Source organism: Salmo trutta, unplaced genomic scaffold (assembly GCF_901001165.1).
Source record: "Salmo trutta unplaced genomic scaffold, fSalTru1.1, whole genome shotgun sequence".
In the NCBI taxonomy this organism is placed as follows: Eukaryota; Metazoa; Chordata; class Actinopteri; order Salmoniformes; family Salmonidae; genus Salmo; species Salmo trutta.
In genome coordinates this window covers 215,135-235,134 of record NW_021822727.1, presented here as the reverse complement: position 1 = coordinate 235,134, position 20,000 = coordinate 215,135, and the positions used below count along the sequence as shown (strand labels likewise).

At 50.7% G+C, this 20,000-nt stretch overlaps 1 protein-coding gene across 1 annotated transcript in view; it reads left to right on the top strand.

The window, feature by feature from the left end:
- The window catches only part of LOC115184034 (SH3 and multiple ankyrin repeat domains protein 3-like), a 72,844-nt gene that overhangs the window by 6,929 nt on the left and 45,915 nt on the right, over positions 1–20,000 (top strand). The window contains 1 exon segment of the mRNA XM_029745030.1: positions 3,781–3,984. Within this exon segment, the coding sequence (XP_029600890.1) occupies positions 3,781–3,984 (204 nt within the window).

Genomic DNA, 20,000 nt, shown 5'->3' with positions numbered 1-20,000 from the left:
GGCGAGCCCGACGAGCCGGTCGAGGCGTGGTGGGAGCCCGACGAGCCGGCCGAGGCGTGGTGGGAGCCCGACGAGCCAGCGGAGGCGTGGTGGGAGCCCGACAGGCCGGCCGAGGCGTGGTGGGAGCCCGACGGGCCGGCGGAAGCGTGGTGGGAGCCCGACGAGCCGGCCGAGGCGTGGTGGGAGCCCGACGGGCCGGCCGAGGCGTGACGTGGGATGGCAGCCTGCCGAGTTAACCGAGGCAAGAAAACCTCTCAAGCCAGCTAAGGCATCCCCGGTTTCTTCGGCAGCTGCACCTGGACCCGACGTCACCCACCTAAACACAAAACAAAAAAACTTCCTGATGCTTCCAATATTGGTGTCAGCATTCTGTAAGGACAGACGCTGGCAGATGAGAAGCAAGTACAGGGAGTGAACATTTAATAAATAACGGACTTGAAACAAAATACGGACAGCGTCTGAACGGAGAGCAAAATGACATTAATGCTGACTCGGGAAAGAAACTGAGGAAGTGACAGATATAGGGGAGGTAATTAATAACGTGATGGAGTCCAGGTGAGTCCGATGAAGCGTTGATGCGTGTAACGATGGTGGCAGGTGTGAGTAATGATAAGCAGCCTGGCGACCTCGAGCGCCAGAGAGGGCGAACGGGAGCAGACGTGACAGTACCTCCCTTCTAGGGGCGCCACCCGGCGTCCCACCTGGGCAAGCCCGACGGGCCGGCGGAGGCATGGTGGCAGGTGTGAGTAATGATAAGCAGCCTGGCAACCTTGAGCGCCAGAGAGGGCGAGCAGACGTGACATAGCCAACGTACAATCACTGGATAACAAAATAGATGAGCTACGATCACAAATATCCTACCAACTGTACATTAACTGTAATATCTTATGTTTCACCGAGTCGTGGCTGACATGGATAACATACAGCTGGGTGTACGCTGCATCGGCAAGATAGAACAGCTGCCTCTGGTAAGACAAGGGTTGACGGTCTGTGTATATTTGTAAACAACAGCTGGTGTACAAAATCGAATATTAAGGAAGTCTCAAGGTTTTGCTCGCCTGAGGTAGAGTATCTCATGATAAGCTGTAGACCACACTATTTACCAAGAGAGTTTTAATCTATATTTTTCATAGCTGTCTACCACCACAAACTGATGCTGCCATTAAGACCGCAAACAATGAGCTGTATTCCGCCATAAGCAAACAGGAAAATACTCATCCAGAGGTGGCGCTCCTAGTGGCCGTGGACTTTAATGCAAAGAAACTTAAATCAGTTTTACCTCATTTCTACTAACATGTTAAAAGTGCAACCAGAGGAAGAAAAACTCTAGACCACCTTTACTCTACACACAGAGATGCGTACAAAGCTCTCCCTCGCCCACCATTTGGCAAATCTTACCATAATTCTATCCTCCTGATTCCTGCTTACAAGTAAATATTAAAGCAGGAAGCACCAGTTACTCAGTCAGTAAGAAGTGGTCAGATGACGCAGATGCTAAACTACAGGACTGTTTTGCTGCACAGACTGGAATATTTTCAGGGATTCTTCCGATTGCGGAGTACACCACATCAACGGCAATCAGTTGGTAAGAGACAGACATTCCGTAAATACTAGGAATAGATTGTCCACCATCTATGCGTTATCCAGACAGAAAAGAGAAATAGGCAAAAGAACATTTCAATTTAGAGCAATAAAGAAATGGAATAAATTAACTGAGCAAACCAGAAACCTTTCAATATATACATTTAAACATTTATTTTAAAACAATTTAAATATAATACACAGAAATGTTGTGGGATTACAGTAGATGAAGAATCCATATTTTTTAGATTGATTATTTATTGGTTTATTACGTTAGTATATTATGTATGTTTGTAATAGTGTGTTATATGTGAAAATGTGTTCGTATATAAATTGTATTTTAATATTTAAGGACTCTTGGAAGATTAGTCCAAATGGGGACTAAAAGAGATCCAAATAAAATAAAATCAAATCAAATAAAATCAGTCACAAGCTTCATCAATAAGTGCATCGATGACATCGCCCCCACAGTGACCGTACGTACATACCCCAACCAGAAGCCAAGGATTACAGGCAACATCTGCACTGAGCTAAAGGCTAGAGCTGCCACTTTCAAGGAGCGGGACTCTAACCCGGACGCTTATAAGAAATCCTGCTATGCCCTCAGACGAACCATCAAACAGGAAAAGCATCAATACAGGACTAAGATTGAATCGTACTACACCAGCTCCGATGCTAGTCGGATGTGGCAGGGCTTGCAAACTATTACAGACTACAAAGGGAAGCACAGCCGCAAGCTGCCCAGTGAAATGAGCCTACCAGACGAGCTAAATTACTTCTATGCTCACTTTGAGGCAAGCAACACTGAAGCATGCATGAGAGCATCAGCTGTACTGGATGACTGATTGATCATGCTCTCCTTGGCCTATGTGAGTAAGACCTTTAAACAGGTCAACATTCACAAAGACGCAGGGCCAGACGGATTACCAGGACGTGAGCTTCGAGCATGCACTGACCAACTGGCAAGTGTCTTCACTGACATTTTCAACCTCTCCTTGACCAAGTCTGTAATACCAACATGTTTCAAGCTGACCACCATAGTCCCTGTGCCCATGAACACTAAGGTAACCTGCCTGAATGACTACCGACCTGTAGCACTCACGTCTGTAGCCATGAAGTGCTTTGAAAGGCTGGTCATGGCTCACATCAGCACCATTATCCCAGAAACCCTAGACCCACTCCAACTTGCATAACACCCATACAGATCCACACATGATGCAATCTTTATTGCACTCCACACTGCTCTTTCCCACCTGGACAAAAGGAACACCTATGTTAGAATGATATTCATTGACTACAGCTCAGTGTTCAATACCGTAGTGCCCTCAAAGCTCATCATTAAGCTAAGGACCCTGGGACTAAACACCTCCCTCTGCAACTGGATCCTGGACTTCCTGACGGGCCGCCCCCAGGTGGTAAGGGTAGGTAATAACATATCCGCCATGCTGATCCTCAAACGGGGGCCCCTCAGGGGTGCGTGTTCAGTCCCCTCCTTTACACTCATGACTGCATGGCCAGGTACGACTCCAACACCACCATTAAGTTTGCTGATGACATAACGGGTAGGCCAGATCACCGATAACTATGAGACAGCCTATAGGGAGGAGGTCAGAGACCTGGCCATGTGTTGCCAGGACAACAACCTCTCCCTCAACGTAACCAAGACTAAGGAGATGATTGTGGACTACAGGAAAAGGAGCACCGAGCACGTCCCCATTCTCATCGACAGGGCTGTAGTGGAGTAGGTTGAGAGCTTCAAATTCCTTGGCGTCCACATCAACAACAAACTATCATGGTCCAAACACACCAAGACAGTCGTGAAGAGGGCACGACAAAGCCTATTCCCCCTCAGGAAACTGAAAAGATTTGGCATGGGTCCTCAGATCCTCAAAAGGTTCTACAGCTGCACCATTGAGAGCATCCTGACTGTTTTTTTTTATTTTTACTTATCTATTTTCTACTTAACACTTAATTTTCTTAAAACTGCATGGTTGGTTAAGGGCTTGTAAGTAAGAATTTCACTGTAAGGTCTACACCTGTTGTATTCAGCATTTCATTGTAAGGTCTACTACACCTGTTGTATTCAGCATTTCACTGTAAGGTCTACTACACCTGTTGTATTCAGCGTTTCACTGTAAGGTCTACTACACCTGTTGTATTGGGCGCATGTGGAAAATAGCATTTTATTTGTGTGTGTAGAAGTGCCTGCGGTTGGACCCCGAGGCAGCGGTGTGGAGCAGTAAGCAGCGTGTGTTAGTGACTCTAACACAGAGCTTGACTGATGTTCTGAACTACGGCCTGTTCCAACCGGCCTTCAACGGACGAGCTGGGAAGTTCCTAGATGAGGAACGGCTGCTGAAAGACTACCCTCTACCCCCCATCACCCCTATTCCCTATCTAGAGGTACCCTCTACACCATCACCCCTATTCCCTATCTAGAGGTACCCTCTACCCCATCACCCCTATCTAGAGGTACCCTCTACCCCCCATCACCCCTATTCCCTACCTAGAGGTACCCTCTACCCCATCACCCCTATCTAGAGGTACCCTCTACCCCATCACCCCTATTCCCTATCTAGAGGTACCCTCTACCCCATCACCCCTATTCCCTACCTAGAGGTACCCTCTACCCCCAATCACCCCTATTCCCTATCTAGAGGTACCTCTACCCCCATCACCCCTATTCCCTATCTAGAGGTACCCTCTACCCCATCACCCCTATTCCCTACCTAGAGGTACCCTCTACCCCCATCACCCCTATTCCCTATCTAGAGGTACCCTCTACACCATCACCCCTATTCCCTACCTAGAGGTACCCTCTACCCCCATCACCCCTATTCCCTATCTAGAGGTACCCTCTACCCCCATCACCCCTATTCCCTATCTAGAGGTACCCTCTACCCCCATCACCCCTATTCCCTATCTAGAGGTACCCTCTACCCCCATCACCCCTATTCCCTATCTAGAGGTACCCTCTACACCATCACCCCTATACCCTACCTAGAGGTACCCTCTACCCCCCATCACCCCTATTCCCTACCTAGAGGTACCCTCTACCCCATCACCCCTATTCCTTACCTAGAGGTACCCTCTACACATCACCCCTATTCCCTATCTAGAGGTACCCTCTACCCCCATCACCCATATTCCCTATCTAGAGGTACCCTCTACACCATAACCCCTATTCCCTACCTAGAGGTACCCTCTACCCCCATCACCCATATTCCCTACCTAGAGGTACCCTCTACCCCATCACCCCTATTCCCTACCTAGAGGTACATTCTACCCCCCATCACCCCTATTCCCTATCTAGAGGTACCCTCTACACCATCACCCCTATTCCCTATCTAGAGGTACCCTCTACACCATCACCCCTATTCCCTATCTAGAGGTACCCTCTACCCCATCACCCCTATTCCCTATCTAGAGGTACCCTCTACACCATCACCCCTATTCCCTACCTAGAGGTACCCTCTACCCCATCACCCCTATTCCCTATCTAGAGGTACCCTCTACACCATCACCCCTATTCTCTATCTAGAGGTACCCTCTACCCCCCATCACCCCTATTCTCTACCTAGAGGTACCCTCTACTCCCCATCACCCCTATTCCCTATCTAGAGGTAACCTCTACCCCCCATCACCCCTATTCTCTATCTCGAGGTACCCTCTACCCCCATCACCCATATTCCCTACCTAGAGGTATCCTCTACACCATCACCCCTATTCCCTATCTAGAGGTACCCTCTACCCCCCATCACCCCTATTCCCTACCTGGAGGTACCCTCTACCCCCATCACCCCTATTCCCTACCTAGAGGTACCCTCTACCCACCATCACCCCTATTCCCTATCTAGAGGTACCCTCTACACCATCACCCCTATTCCCTATCTAGAGGTACCCTCTACCCCATCACCCCTATTCCCTACCTAGAGGTACCCTCTACACCATCACCCCTATTCCCTACCTAGAGGTAACCTCTACCCCCCATCACCCCTATTCCCTACCTAGAGGTACCCTCTACACCATCACCCCTATTCCCTATCTAGAGGTACCCTCTACCCCCCATCACCCATATTCCCTACCTAGAGGTACCCTCTACACCATCACACCTATTCCCTATCTAGAGGTACCCTCTACCCCCCATCACGCCTATTCCCTATCTAGAGGTACCCTCTACCCCCCATCACCCCTATTCCCTACCTAGAGGTACCCTCTACACCATCACCCCTATTCCCTATCTAGAGGTACCCTCTACACCATCACCCCTATTCCCTATCTAGAGGTGCCCTCTACCCCCCATCACCCCTATTCCCTATCTAGAGGTAACCTCTACCCCCCCATCACCCCTATTCCCTATCTAGAGGTACCCTCTACCCCCCATCACCCCTATTCCCTACCTAGAGGTAACCTCTACCCCCCCATCACCCCTATTCCTTATCTAGAGGTACACTCTACACCATCACCCCTATTCCCTATCTAGAGGTACCCTCTACCCCCCCCATCACTCCTATTCCCTATCTAGAGGTACCCTCTACCCCATCACCCCTATTCCCTATCTAGAGGTACCCTCTACACCATCACCCCTATTCCCTATCTAGAGGTACCCTCTACACCATCACCCCTATTCCCTATCTAGAGGTACCCTCTACATCATCACCCCTATTCCCTATCTAGAGGTACCCTCTACACCATCACCCCTATTCCCTATCTAGAGGTACCCTCTACCCCATCACCCCTATTACCCCCCATCACCCCTATTCTCTACCTAGAGGTACCCTCTACCCCCATCACCCCGATTCCCTATCTAGAGGTACCCTCTACACCATCACCTCTATTCCCTATCTAGAGGTACCCTCTACCCCCCATCACCCCTATTCCCTATCTAGAGGTACCCTCTACACCATCACCCCTATTCCCTATCTAGAGGTACCCTCTACCCCCATCACCCCTATTCCCTATCTAGAGGTACCCTCTACACCATCACCCCTATTCCCTATCTAGAGGTACCCTCTATCCCATCACCCCTATTCCCTATCTAGAGGTACCCTCTACCCCCCCATCACCCCTATTCCCTATCTAGAGGTACCCTCTACACCATCACCCCCTATTCCCTACCTAGAGGTACCCTCTACCCCCATCACCCCTATTCCCTATCTAGAGGTACCCTCTACACATCAGCCCTATTCCCTATCTAGAGGTACCCTCTACCCCATCACCCCTATTCCCTATCTAGAGGTACCCTCTACCCCCCCATCACCCCTATTCCCTATCTAGAGGTACCCTCTACACCATCACCCCTATTCCCTATCTAGAGATACCCTCTACCCCATCACCCCTATTCCCTATCTAGAGGTACCCTCTACTCCATCACCCCTATTCCCTATCTAGAGGTACCCTCTAACCCCATCACCCCTATTCCCTACCTAGAGGTACCCTCTACCCCCATCACCCCTATTCCCTCTCTAGAGGTACCCTCTACACCCCCATCACTCCTATTCCCTATCTAGAGGTACCCTCTACACCATCACCCCTATTCCCTATCTAGAGGTACCCTCTACCCCCCATCACCCCTATTCCCTATCTAGAGGTACCCTCTACCCCCCATCACCCCTATTCCCTATCTAGAGGTACCCTCTACACCATCTCCCCTATTCCCTATCTAGAGGTACCCTCTACACCATCACCCCTATTCCCTATCTAGAGGTACCCTCTACCCCCATCACCCCTATTCCCTATCTAGAGGTACCCTCTACACCATCACCCCTATTCCCTATCTAGAGGTACCCTCTACACCATCACCCCTATTCCCTACCTAGAGGTAACCTCTACCCCCCCATCACCCCTATTCCCTATCTAGAGGTACCCTCTACCCCATCACCCCTATTACCCCCCATCACCCCTATTCTCTACCTAGAGGTACCCTCTACCCCCATCACCCCGATTCCCTACCTAGAGGTACCCTCTACACCATCACCCCTATTCCCTACCTAGAGGTACCCTCTACACCATCACCCCTATTCCCTATCTAGAGGTACCCTCTACCCCATCACCCCTATTCCCTATCTAGAGGTACCCTCTACTCCATCACCCCTATTCCCTATCTAGAGGTACCCTCTACCCCCCATCACCCCTATTCTCTACCTAGAGGTACCCTCTACCCCATCACCCCTATTCCCTCTCTAGAGGTACCCTCTACACCCCCATCACTCCTATTCCCTATCTAGAGGTAACCTCTACCCCCCCCATCACCCCTATTCCCTATCTAGAGGTACCCTCTACTCCATCACCCCTATTCCCTATCTAGAGGTACCCTCTACCCCCCATCACCCCTATTCTCTACCTAGAGGTACCCTCTACCCACATCACCCCCTATTCCCTCTCTAGAGGTACCCTCTACACCCCCATCACTCCTATTCCCTATCTAGAGGTACCCTCTACCCCCCCATCACCCCTATTCCCTATCTAGAGGTACCCTCTACACCATCACCCCTATTCCCTATCTAGAGGTACCCTCTACACCATCACCCCTATTCCCTATCTAGAGGTACCCTCTACCCCATCACCCCTATTCCCTACCTAGAGGTACCCTCTACCCCCCATCACCCCTATTCCCTATCTAGAGGTACCCTCTACACCATCACCCCTATTCCCTATCTAGAGGTACCCTCTACCCCCCATCACCCCTATTCTCTACCTAGAGGTACCCTCTACCCCCCATCACCCCTATTCCCTATCTAGAGGTACCCTCTACACCATCACCCCTATTCCCTATCTAGAGGTACCCTCTACACCATCACCCCTATTCCCTATCTAGAGGTACCCTCTACCCCCATCACCCCTATTCCCTATCTAGAGGTACCCTCTACACCATCACCCCTATTCCCTATCTAGAGGTACCCTCTACCCCCCATCACCCCTATTCCCTACCTAGAGGTAACCTCTACCCCCCCATCACTCCTATTCCCTATCTAGAGGTACCCTCTACCCCAGGGGTGTCAAACGTCCGGCCCGCGGGCCGGATCAGGCCCGCAAAGGGGTTTAATCCGGCCCGCGAGATGATTTTGTAAAGTATAAAAATTAGCTGCAATTTTTCAATAAAAAAAACTGCTGTTCCAATTGCGTCCACTGGATGGCGCAATAGCAATTGTGTTAAGCAAGCAAACCGTTTATAACGGAGCAGAGCAAGTAGGTCAAGCAAGTGCAGCCAGTCCAGATGAGCTACTTCGTTTTGCCCGCGATATTTATTACGGCTTCTACTTTTAACATTTTGTGCTTTGGCACCATCATTGCCCCAATAATGTCTCTGTCAAAAAAGAGAAAAGTGGACGAAGAGTGCAGAGTGTTCCAAGAAAAATGTTCATCCTCCTATTTATTCACGGAATTGAATGGGAAAGCTGTATGTTTGGTGTGTTCACAGCATGTTGCAGTGCTGAAAGAGTATAACCTCCGTCGCCACTATGTGAGTCTTCATGCCGACAAATATGACAACTTTCAAGGACAGCAGAGAAGAGAGAAGGTGAATGAACTGTTGGCGGGTCTGAAGAAACAGCAGTCTGTGTTTACTCACAGCCGAGACATCAGTGACGCTGCAGTGAAAGCTAGCTACCTCATTGCTAATGAAATCGCAGTGGCTTCAAAACCATTTAGTGAGGGTGAATTTGTAAAAACATGCATGATGAAGGCAGCGGAGATTGTGTGCCCTGAAAAGCGCCAGGCTTTTGCAAATATCAGCCTGACAAGAAACACAGTTGCAGACAGGATTTCCGATCTTTCAGTGGATTTGGACAGCCAGTTGAAGCAAAAAGTAAAGTCATTTATTGGGTTTTCAGTTGCAATTGATGAAAGCACGGACATTACAGATGTTGCACAACTGGCCATTTTCATCCGCGGAGTTGATGACACATTGACCGTCACCGAGGAGTTCGTGGAGTTGGTGCCGATGACAGATACAACGACAGCAGCTGATATTTTCACCGCACTCGTCGGCGCGCTGGACAGGGTCGGAGTGGACTGGTCCCGCGCTGTCAGCCTGGCTACAGATGGTGCGCCCTCAATGATCGGGGAAAAAGCAGGCGTTGTGACAAAGTTCAGAGAGAAAGTGCAATCTGCAAATGGAGGACGTGATTTTTGGACTTTTCACTGTATTTTGCACCAGGAGGCTTTGTGTTGCAAGTCATTAAAGATGGATAACGTCATGAAGGTGGTCATCCAAACTGTTAATTTCATCCGATCCAGAAGCCTGAATCACCGTCAGTTTGACAGCCTTCTCAGAGAGAAAGACCACATCTATGGCCTGCCATACCACACTGAGGTAAGATGGTTAAGCCAAGGTGCTGTGCTTAGGCGTTTCTTTGATTTACGAGAAGAAATTGAACAGTTCATGGAAGAAAAGGGCAAACCAGTGTTAGAATTTCATTCCGCAGAATGGATGCAGGACCTTGCATTTATGGTGGATGTTACAGAGCACCTGAATAACTTGAACAAACAGCTGCAAGGGCGCAACAAAGTCGTCACGCAGTATTATGACAGCATACGTTCTTTCAAGTTGAAGCTGTCATTGTGGGAGACGCAACTCGCCGGTGGTGATGCAGCTCACTTCCCCTGTCTGAAAAATGTGTGCGCGACCCAACATGTGGCAGACATGAAGCGGTTCAAAGATAAAATAACGGCACTGTTACGGGAGTTTGAGCAACGCTTTCAGATTTTTGGTGAACTGGAGAAAGACTTCAACGTTTTTTGCTCGCCATTCACCGTGAATCCCTCTGATCTGCCCGTCAGATTGAAATAATAGACTTGCAGTGTGACTCGGATATGAAGGGCAAATTTGCCGCAGCTGGCTTGGACACATTTTATCAGAATCTCTTGCCAGGTTACCCCAACTTGACAGCCCTCGCTGCAAAACTCTTGTGCATGTTTGGAACCACATATCTTTGTGAGCAAGTTTTCTCTGTAATGAGCATAAATAAAACAAAGCTGCGCTCAAGGCTCACGCACAAGCACTTGAATCACATCCTGAAGTTGGCTGCCACTCAGGATGTGACGCCTGATATTGATGCGCTGGTGAAAGCTAAAAGATGCCAGGTATCAGGAGTCAAATAAACTATGCAACCCCACTTAAAGTGCTGCATGAGACACCCTGATATAGTTCTGTGATCTGTGATATACTTCTGTGAATCACTGAGGCATTGTGTGTTTGTGTGTTCTTTTCTTTAGAATTTTCAAATAAACTTGAGGTGTTTTATGATTAATAGTGATGTTGTGCTTGTACTATTGTGGACACACTGTCCTCAGGCTCCAGCTTTATGTTTTATGTTGATCGTATTAAAACAAAGAAAACAATCTGAAGTTGTTGTTTTTAAGTTATATATACCATGATTTTACCGGTCCGGCCCACTTGGGAATAGATTTTCCTCCATGTGGCCCCTGAGCTAAAATGAGTTTGACACCCCTGCTCTACCCCATCACCCCTATTCCCTATCTAGAGGTACCCTCTACACCATCACCCCTATTCCCTATCTAGAGGTACCCTCTACCCCATCACCCCTATTACCCCCCATCACCCCTATTCCCTATCTAGAGGTACCCTCTACACCATCACCCCTATTCCCTATCTAGAGGTACCCTCTACCCCCCATCACCCCTATTCTCTACCTAGAGGTACCCTCTACCCCCATCACCCCTATTCCCTATCTAGAGGTACCCTCTACACATCACCCCTATTCCCTATCTAGAGGTTCCCTCTACACCTTCACCCCGATTCCCTATCTAGAGGTACCCTCTACCCCATCACCCCTATTCCCTATCTAGAGGTACCCTCTACACCATCACCCCTATTCCCTACCTAGAGGTACCCTCTACCCCATCACCCCTATTCCCTATCTAGAGGTACCCTCTACACCATCACCCCTATTCTCTATCTAGAGGTACCCTCTACCCCCCATCACCCCTATTCTCTACCTAGAGGTACCCTCTACTCCCCATCACCCCTATTCCCTATCTAGAGGTACCCTCTACCCCCCATCACCCCTATTCTCTATCTAGAGGTACCCTCTACCCCCCATCACCCATATTCCCTACCTAGAGGTATCCTCTACACCATCACCCCTATTCCCTATCTAGAGGTACCCTCTACCCCCCATCACCCCTATTCCCTACCTAGAGGTACCCTCTACACCATCACCCCTATTCCCTATCTAGAGGTACCCTCTACACCATCACCCCTATTCCCTATCTAGAGGTACCCCTCTACCCCCCATCACCCCTATTCCCTATCTAGAGGTAACCTCTACCCCCCCATCACCCCTATTCCCTATCTAGAGGTACCCTCTACCCCCCATCACCCCTATTCCCTACCTAGAGGTAACCTCTACCCCCCCATCACCCCTATTCCTATCTAGAGGTACACCTCTACACCATCACCCCTATTCCCTATCTAGAGGTACCCTCTACCCCCCCATCACTCCTATTCCCTATCTAGAGGTACCCTCTACCCCGTCACCCCTATTCCCTATCTAGAGGTACCTCTACACCATCACCCCTATTCCCTATCTAGAGGTACCCTCTACACCATCACCCCTATTCCCTATCTAGAGGTACCCTCTACACCATCACCCCTATTCCCTATCTAGAGGTACCCTCTACACCATCACCCCTATTCCCTATCTAGAGGTACCCTCTACCCCATCACCCCTATTACCCCCCATCACCCCTATTCTCTACCTAGAGGTACCCTCTACCCCCATCACCCCGATTCCCTATCTAGAGGTACCTCTACACCCATCACCTCTATTCCCTATCTAGAGGTACCCTCTACCCCCCCATCACCCCTATTCCCTACTCTAGAGGTACCCTCTACACCATCACCCCTATTCCCTATCTAGAGGTACCCTCTACCCCCATCACCCCTATTCCCTATCTAGAGGTACCCTCTACACCATCACCCCTATTCCCTATCTAGAGGTACCCTCTACCCCATCACCCCTATTCCCTATCTAGAGGTACCCTCTACCCCCCCATCACCCCTATTCCCTATCTAGAGGTACCCTCTACACCATCACCCCTATTCCCTACCTAGAGGTACCCTCTACCCCCCATCACCCCTATTCCCTATCTAGAGGTACCCTCTACACCATCACCCCTATTCCCTATCTAGAGGTACCCCTCTACCCCATCACCCCTATTCCCTATTAGAGGTACCCTCTACCCCCCCATCACCCCTATTCCCTATCTAGAGGTACCCTCTACACCATCACCCCTATTCCCTATCTAGAGATACCCTCTACCCCATCACCCCTATTCCCTATCTAGAGGTACCCTCTACTCCATCACCCTATTCCCTATCTAGAGGTACCCTCTACCCCCATCACCCCTATTCCCTACCTAGAGGTACCCTCTACCCCCATTGCCCCTATTCCCTCTCTAGAGGTACCCCTCTACACCACCATCAACTCCTATTCCCTATCTAGAGGACCCTCTACACCATCACCCCTATTCCCTATCTAGAGTACCCTTACACCCCTACCTCACCCCCTATTCCCTATCTAGAGGTACCCTCTACCCCCCATCACCCCTATTCCCATTCTAAGAGGTACCCTCTACACCATCTCCCCTATTCCCTATCTAGAGGTACCCTCTACACCATCACCCCTATTCCCTATCTAGAGGTACCCTCTACCCCCATCACCCCTATTCCCTATCTAGAGGTACCCTCTACACCATCACCCCTATTCCCTATCTAGAGGTACCCTCTACACCATCACCCCTATTCCCTACCTAGAGGTAACCTCTACCCCCCCATCACCCCTATTCCCTATCTAGAGGTACCCTCTACCCCATCACCCCAATTACCCCCCATCACCCCTATTCTCTACCTAGAGGTACCCTCTACCCCCATCACCCCGATTCCCTACCTAGAGGTACCCTCTACACCATCACCCCTATTCCCTACCTAGAGGTACCCTCTACACCATCACCCCTATTCCCTATCTAGAGGTACCCTCTACCCCATCACCCCTATTCCCTATCTAGAGGTACCCTCTACACCATCACCCCTATTCCCTATCTAGAGGTACCCTCTACTCCATCACCCCTATTCCCTATCTAGAGGTACCCTCTACCCCCCATCACCCCTATTCTCTACCTAGAGGTACCCTCTACCCCCATCACCCCTATTCCCTCTCTAGAGGTACCCTCTACACCCCCATCACTCCTATTCCCTATCTAGAGGTACCCTCTACCCCCCCATCACCCCTATTCCCTATCTAGAGGTACCCCTCTACACCATCACCCCTATTCCCTATCTAGAGGTACCCTCTACACCATCACCCCTATTCCCTATCTAGAGGTACCCTCTACCCCATCACCCCTATTCCCTACCTAGAGGTACCCTCTACCCCCCATCACCCCTATTCCCTATCTAGAGGTACCCTCTACACCATCACCCCTATTCCCTATCTAGAGGTACCCTCTACCCCCCATCACCCCTATTCTCTACCTAGAGGTATCCTCTACCCCCATCACCCCTATTCCCTATCTAGAGGTACCCTCTACACCATCACCCCTATTCCCTATCTAGAGGTACCCTCTACACCATCACCCCTATTCCCTATCTAGAGGTACCCTCTACCCCCATCACCCCTATTCCCTATCTAGAGGTACCCTCTACACCATCACCCCTATTCCCTATCTAGAGGTACCCTCTACCCCCCCATCACCCCTATTCCCTACCTAGAGGTAACCTCTACCCCCCCATCACCCCTATTCCCTATCTAGAGGTACACTTTACACCATCACCCCTATTCCCTATCTAGAGGTACCCTCTACCCCCCCCATCACTCCTATTCCCTATCTAGAGGTACCCTCTACCCCATCACCCCTATTCCCTATCTAGAGGTACCCTCTACACCATCACCCCTATTCCCTATCTAGAGGTACCCTCTACCCCATCACCCCTATTACCCCCCATCACCCCTATTCCCTATCTAGAGGTACCCTCTACACCATCACCCCTATTCCCTATCTAGAGGTACCCTCTACCCCCCATCACCCCTATTCTCTACCTAGAGGTACCCTCTACCCCCCATCACCCCTATTCCCTATCTAGAGGTACCCTCTACACATCACCCCTATTCCCTATCTAGAGGTTCCCTCTACACCATCACCCCGATTCCCTATCTAGAGGTACCCTCTACCCCCCATCACCCCTATTCCCTATCTAGAGGTACCCTCTACACCATCACCCCTATTCCCTATCTAGAGGTACCCTCTACCCCCATCACCCCTATTCCCTATCTAGAGGTACCCTCTACCCCCCCCCATCACCCCTATTCCCTATCTAGAGGTACCCTCTACACCATCACCCCTATTCCCTATCTAGAGATACCCTCTACCCCATCACCCCTATTCCCTATCTAGAGGTACCCTCTACTCCATCACCCCTATTCCCTATCTAGAGGTACCCTCTACCCCCATCACCCCTATTCCCTACCTAGAGGTACCCTCTACCCCCATGCCCCTATTCCCTCTCTAGAGGTACCCTCTACACCCCCATCACTCCTATTCCCTATCTAGAGGTACCCTCTACACCATCACCCCTATTCCCTATCTAGAGGTACCCTCTACCCCCCATCACCCCTATTCCCTATCTAGAGGTACCCTCTACCCCCATCACCCCTATTCCCTATCTAGAGGTACCCTCTACACCATCTCCCCTATTCCCTATCTAGATGTACCCTCTACACCATCACCCCTATTCCCTATCTAGAGGTACCCTCTACCCCCATCACCCCTATTCCCTATCTAGAGGTACCCTCTACACCATCACCCCCTATTCCCTATCTAGAGGTACCCTCTACACCATCACCCCTATTCCCTACCTAGAGGTAACCTCTACCCCCCCATCACCCCTATTCCCTATCTAGAGGTACCCTCTACCCCATCACCCCTATTACCCCCCATCACCCCTATTCTCTACCTAGAGGTACCCTCTACCCCCATCACCCCGATTCCCTACCTAGAGGTACCCTCTACACCATCACCCCTATTCCCTACCTAGAGGGTACCCTCTACACCATCACCCCCTATTCCCTATCTAGAGGTACCCTCTACCCCATCACCCCTATTCCCTATCTAGAGGTACCCTCTACACCATCACCCCTATTCCCTATCTAGAGGTACCCTCTACTCCATCACCCCTATTCCCTATCTAGAGGTACCCTCTACCCCCCATCACCCCTATTCTCTACCTAGAGGTACCCTCTACCCCCATCACCCCTATTCCCTCTCTAGAGGTACCCTCTACACCCCCATCACTCCTATTCCCTATCTAGAGGTACCCTCTACCCCCCCATCACCCCTATTCCCTATCTAGAGGTACCCTCTACACCATCACCCCTATTCCCTATCTAGAGGTACCCTCTACACCATCACCCCTATTCCCTATCTAGAGGTACCCTCTACCCCATCACCCCTATTCCCTACCTAGAGGTACCCTCTACCCCCCATCACCCCTATTCCCTATCTAGAGGTACCCTCTACACCATCACCCCTATTCCCTATCTAGAGGTACCCTCTACCCCCCATCACCCCTATTCTCTACCTAGAGGTATCCTCTACCCCCATCACCCCCTATTCCCTATCTAGAGGTACCCTCTACACCATCACCCCTATTCCCTATCTAGAGGTACCCTCTACACCATCACCCCTATTCCCTATCTAGAGGTACCCTCTACCCCCATCACCCCTATTCCCTATCTAGAGGTACCCTCTACACCATCACCCCTATTCCCTATCTAGAGGTACCCTCTACCCCCCATCACCCTATTCCCTACCTAGAGGTAACCTCTACCCCCCCATCACCCCTATTCCCTATCTAGAGGTACACTCTACACCATCACCCCTATTCCCTATCTAGAGGTACCCTCTACCCCCCCATCACTCCTATTCCCTATCTAGAGGTACCCTCTACCCCATCACCCCTATTCCCTATCTAGAGGTACCCTCTACACCATCACCCCTATTCCCTATCTAGAGGTACCCTCTACCCCATCACCCCTATTACCCCCCATCACCCCTATTCCCTATCTAGAGGTACCCTCTACACCATCACCCCTATTCCCTATCTAGAGGTACCCTCTACCCCCCATCACCCCTATTCTCTACCTAGAGGTACCCTCTACCCCCATCACCCCTATTCCCTATCTAGAGGTACCCTCTACACATCACCCCTATTCCCTATCTAGAGGTTCCCTCTACACCATCACCCCGATTCCCTATCTAGAGGTACCCTCTACACCATCACCCCTATTCCCTATCTAGAGGTACCCTCTACACCATCACCCCTATTCCTATCTAGAGGTACCCTCTACCCCCCATCACCCCTATTTCCTACCTAGAGGTACCCTCTACACCATCACCCCTATTCCCTACCTAGAGGTATCCTCTACACCATCACCCCTATTCCCTATCTAGAGGTACCCTCTACCCCATCACCCCTATTCCCTATCTAGAGGTACCCTCTACACCATCACCCCTATTCCCTATCTAGAGGTACCCTCTACCCCCCATCACCCCTATTTCCTACCCCATCACCCCTATTCCCTACCTAGAGGTACCCTCTACCCCCCATCACCCCTATTCCCTACCTAGAGGTACCCTCTACCCCCCATCACCCCAATTCCCTACCTAGAGGTACCCTCTACCCCCATCACCCCTATTCCCTCTCTAGAGGTACCCTCTACACCCCCATCACTCCTATTCCCTATCTAGAGGTACCCTCTACCCCCATCACCCATATTCCCTATCTAGAGGTACCCTCTACCCCCATCACCCCTTTTCCCTATCTAGAGGTACCCTCTACACCATCACCCCTATTCCCTATCTAGAGGTACCCTCTACCCCCATCACCCCTTTCCCTATCTAGAGGTACCCTCTACACCATCACCCCTATTCCCTATCTAGAGGTACCCTCTACCCCATCACCCCTATTCCCTACCTAGAGGTACATTCTACCCCCCCTCACCCCTATTCCCTACCTAGAGGTACCCTCTACCCCCATCACCCCTATTCCCTATCTAGAGGTACCCTCTACCCCCCATCACCCCTATTCCCTACCTAGAGGTACCCTCTACCCCCCATCACCCCTATTCCCTATCTAGAGGTACCCTCTACACCATCACCCCTATTCCCTACCTAGAGGTACCCTCTACACCATCACCCCTATTCCCTATCTAGAGGTACCCTCTACCCCCCACCACCCCTATTCCCTATCTAGAGGTACCCTCTACCCCCCATCACCCCTATTCCCTATCTAGAGGTACCCTCTACCCCCCCATCACTCCTATTCCCTATCTAGAGGTACCCTCTACCCCCATCACCCCTATTCCCTATCTAGAGGTACCTTCTACACCATCACCCCTATTCCCTATCTAGAGGTACCCTCTACCCCATCACCCCTATTTCCTACCTAGAGGTACCCTCTACCCCCCATCACCCCTATTCCCTATCTAGAGGTACCCTCTACACCATCACCCCTATTCCCTATCTAGAGGTACCCTCTACCCCCATCACCCCTATTCTCTACCTAGAGGTACCCTCTACCCCCCCATCACCCCTATTCCCTATCTAGAGGTACCCTCTACACCATCACCCCTATTCCCTATCTAAAGATACCCTCTACCCCCCATCACCCCTATTCCCTACCTAGAGGTACCCTCTACCCCCCATCACCCCTATTCCCTACCTAGAGGTACCCTCTACACCATCACCCCTATTCCCTATCTAGAGGTACCCTCTACCCCCCATCACCCATATTCCCTACCTAGAGGTTCCCTCTACACCATCACCCCTATTCCCTACCTAGAGGTACCCTCTACCCCCCCATCACCCCTATTCCCTACCTAGAGGTACCCTCTACCCCCATCACCCCTATTCCCTATCTAGAGGTACCTTCTACCCCCAATCACCCCTATTCCCTATCTAGAGGTACCCTCTACACCATCACCCCTATTCCCTACCTAGAGGTACCCTCTACACCATCACCCCTATTCCCTATCGAGAGGTACCCCTCTACCCCCCCATCACCCCTATTCCCTATCTAGAGGTACCCTCTACACCATCACCCCTATTCCCTATCTAGAGGTACCCTCTACCCCCCATCACCCCTATTCCCTATCTAGAGGTACCCTCTACCCCCATCACCCCTATTCCCTATCTAGAGGTACCCTCTACACCATCACCCCTATTCCCTATCTAGAGGTACCCTCTACACCATCACCCCTATTCCCTATCTAGAGGTACCCTCTACCCCCTATCACCCCTATTCCCTACCTAGAGGTACCCTCTACCCCCCCATCACCCCTATTCCCTACCTAGAGGTACCCTCTACCCCCATCACCCCTATTCCCTATCTAGAGGTACCCTCTACACCATCACCCCTATTCCCTATCTAGAGGTACCCTCTACCCCCATCACCCCTATTCCCTATCTAGAGGTACCCTCTACCCCCCATCACCCCTATTCCCTACCTAGAGGTACCCTCTACCCCCCCATCACCCCTATTCCCTACCTAGAGGTACCCTCTACCCCCATCACCCCTATTCCCTACCTAGAGGTACCCTCTACCCCCCCATCACCCCTATTCCCTACCTAGAGGTACCCTCTACCCCCATCACCCCTATTCCCTATCTAGAGGTACCCTCTACACCATCACCCCTGTTCCCTATCTAGAGGTACCTCTACCCTCTACCCCATCACCCCTATTCCCTACCTAGAGGTACCCTCTACACCATCACCCCTATTCCCTATCTAGAGGTACCCTCTACCCCCATCACCCCTATTCCCTACCTAGAGGTACTCTCTACCCCATCACCCCTATTCCCTACCTAGAGGTACCCTCTACCCCCATCACCCCTATTCCCTACCTAGAGGTACCCTCTACACCATCACCCCTATTCCCTATCTAGAGGTACCCTCTACCCCATCACCCCTATTCCCTACCTAGAGGTACCCTCTACCCCCCATCACCCCTATTCCCTACCTAGAGGTACCCTCTACACCATCACCCCTATTCCCTACCTAGAGGTACCCTCTACCCCCCATCACCCCCTATTCCCTATCTAGAGGTACCCTCTACCCCCATCACCCCTATTCCCTATCTAGAGGTACCCTCTACCCCCCATCACCCCTATTCCCTATCTAGAGGTTCCCTCTACACCATCACCCCTATTCCCTATCTAGAGGTACCCTCTACACCATCACCCCTATTCCCTATCTAGAGGTACCCTCTACCCCCATCACCCCTATTCCCTATCTAGAGGTACCCTCTACCCACCATCACCCCTATTCCCTATCTAGAGGTACCCTCTACACCATCACCCCTATTCCCTATCTAGAGGTACCCTCTACCCCCATCACCCCTA